General features: G+C 26.1%; 1 protein-coding gene across 4 annotated transcripts; it reads left to right on the top strand.

Moving 5' to 3' along the window:
- The first annotated feature begins 579 nt into the window (after positions 1 to 579).
- On the top strand, positions 580 to 2,320 carry Dlc90F (dynein light chain 90F). Of its 4 annotated transcripts, none has more exons than XM_012370612.2 (4): positions 580 to 720; positions 944 to 1,012; positions 1,360 to 1,525; positions 1,796 to 2,320. In XM_012370612.2, exons 2-4 carry the CDS (start codon positions 992 to 994, stop codon positions 1,942 to 1,944), a joined length of 336 nt encoding a protein of 111 aa, XP_012226035.1. In that variant the 5' UTR covers positions 580 to 720; positions 944 to 991; the 3' UTR covers positions 1,945 to 2,320. The 4 variants fall into 4 exon arrangements, with proteins under 4 accessions (XP_012226035.1, XP_012226033.1, XP_012226034.1 ...); XM_012370610.2 differs by having other exon boundaries at positions 601 to 806; XM_012370611.2 differs by having other exon boundaries at positions 601 to 806; positions 876 to 1,012.
- The last annotated feature ends 11 nt before the right edge of the window (positions 2,321 to 2,331 follow it).

The raw sequence follows: 2,331 nt of genomic DNA, 5'->3' as shown, positions 1-2,331 counted from the left end.
CGTGTGCGTTGCATGCAGACTGACACAACTGATCATTATTGGCCAACTTGCACTCAGGTTTACCAATACAAATGGTTTTAACAGTTTTGACTACGCCAAATATCCCTATAAAATAATAGTTTTCATTATGAAGGATTCACATTACATCTATCATTCTGCGTACATTTAGTATCCAATAAAAAAGCTTATTTTCTAGCGACAAATATGGCGTTAAATAAGTTTTTTAGAAAATGTATTTTTTTATTGGATACACTGACATTTCACATATTGGATGCAGTATGAATCCTCTATTAGAAAACATCCCAAAAACGTTTCTTTGCTGTAAAATTCTATGCAAAATAATTTATGTGAAATTTACATTTTTTTTTTTGAAAATTTAATATGTATGAAATTGTTTTAAAAAATAAAACTTGCTGATAATCTCTCTTATTTGTAAGATAAATGTATAAATATAAATAAATCTGGTTTTATCTTTGCTAAGAAAGTTTGAAAAGTTAAATTGATTGAAAATCTCACAGTCAAAAAAGATACATGATTAGTTTAAAGTTCTTAATTACAAAATAGCTATATTAGGTAACAGCACACACCGGCGATGACAGTTGAGATATCACTATGTATATATATATGTAACTATACGGTTGGCTTTATTTACAGATAGCTATGGAGTAATTGTCGCATAGCAGCATTACAGAAAGTTATAACAATAAGACAAATACTACGGTAAATCTTGATAATGCAATACTCTTGCTGTTATTAACTCGAGTGGAAAATATTTACAATCTACGTGGGGAATTAAGAAAATCATTGTAGGTCTTTTGGCCTTGTTGGTATTACTCTGAAATATTTTTGACACTCCAGATGTTTAATATTTCTAGCTTTCAAAATCTGTAACAGCAAATAATTGTCCTTGGTTGGATAAACAATAATTTCTAAATTATTACAGATAATATTTTGAATTGTGTGAAGTAGTTTCTAGCAATATTTGCTTGAAATGGAGGATGCACAGGAAGAGGTTAGTCTCTTAATGATATTTTTCATTCTTTAAATTAAATAAAAAAGCTTAGTATAAATCTATGAGTCATGCATACATTTATCAAATATAAGCTGAAATGATATCAATTAATTGTGTTTCTATTTATGCTCTAAAATAATATTAATACTCAATACATAGGATTTTCTGAATTCGTTATGATAGAAATGTCTTTTCTTAGCAAAGATGTGTGATGTTGCTTATTTCTTATTTAATATGATTATTTAATTTTTAATATTTTAATATTTTAGTTTTTTATATTCAACTAATCACACCTAGTTACATCTTAAAAACTTATTGCTTAATGTAAAATTGTCCTATGATTCCAGTTGCAATTTGTGGTGGATGATGTGAGTAACATTATCAAAGAAGCGATTGAAGTATCAATAGGTGGCAATGCGTATCAGCATAATAAAGTCAATCAATGGACTTCAAATGTTGTGGAAGCATGTTTAGGCAATCTTACCAAATTACAAAAGGCATACAAATATATTGGTATGTAATAGAAATTAATTTCTTTATTTCAGTGCGGAATATTTTCAAATAATATTTCAAGAAAAAAATAATTTAATACCGTATATTTAAGTTAAATAATTTATTAATTAAATATATGTATAGAAAATTGCAACAATTTACTTTATTGTTTTTTATAAATTTTATATTAATCTGTTGACTAGAGAAGATAATTTAATTTGTTTCTAATCATTTTTAACTATGTGTATGGATTGTTTTTAATTTATTATTAATAATGAAAATTATGTTTAGTGACTTGTACAATCATGCAAAAAAATGGGGCTGGACTTCATACAGCCAGTTCATGTTACTGGGATAATGCTACTGATGGCAGCTGCACAGTACGCTGGGAAAATAAAACCATGTATTGCATTGTATCTGTTTTCGGATTAGCTCTTTAAATTTATTTATTCATAAAAGTAACATTTTGTGTTTAAAAAATTCTATTATTTTTGGGATATGAAATGTAGTAAGCACTACTTTCAAAAATAAAATGTTTTGTTCTAAAATCCTTTGACAAAGCTTAATATTTTTGCACAAATTATAAAAATTAGAATTAGAAAAATTAGAGATAAAAATAGCACAAATAATTTTATTATTACATGTAGTTAATGCAATGATTAATATGTGTTATAAGTAAAATAGGGTATGTACACAAGAAAATGGGGATACAGTGAAGCATATTTAACTTTCTTATATTTATTTTTATGAGAAACAATTTTCTTTTTATTTATACATTGTAACTTTTAATCTATGAAATAAACGCAAGAAAACATTGATCGTAATTT

The sequence above is a fragment of the Linepithema humile genome, chromosome 1 (assembly GCF_040581485.1).
Source record: "Linepithema humile isolate Giens D197 chromosome 1, Lhum_UNIL_v1.0, whole genome shotgun sequence".
NCBI lineage: Eukaryota > Metazoa > Arthropoda > Insecta > Hymenoptera > Formicidae > Linepithema > Linepithema humile.
The sequence above is the reverse complement of the archived record's forward strand: the minus strand, read 5'-3'. Positions and strand labels throughout refer to the sequence as shown.

Excerpts from the sequence above, each read along its gene's own strand:
- Dlc90F (XM_012370612.2), top strand. The coding sequence starts at position 992 with ATGGAGGATGCACAGGAAGAG. Across the intron at positions 1,013-1,359 it reads TGGAGGATGCACAGGAAGAG|TTGCAATTTGTGGTGGATGA; the intron begins GTTAGTCTCTTA and ends CTATGATTCCAG. Across the intron at positions 1,526-1,795 it reads AAAGGCATACAAATATATTG|TGACTTGTACAATCATGCAA; the intron begins GTATGTAATAGA and ends AATTATGTTTAG.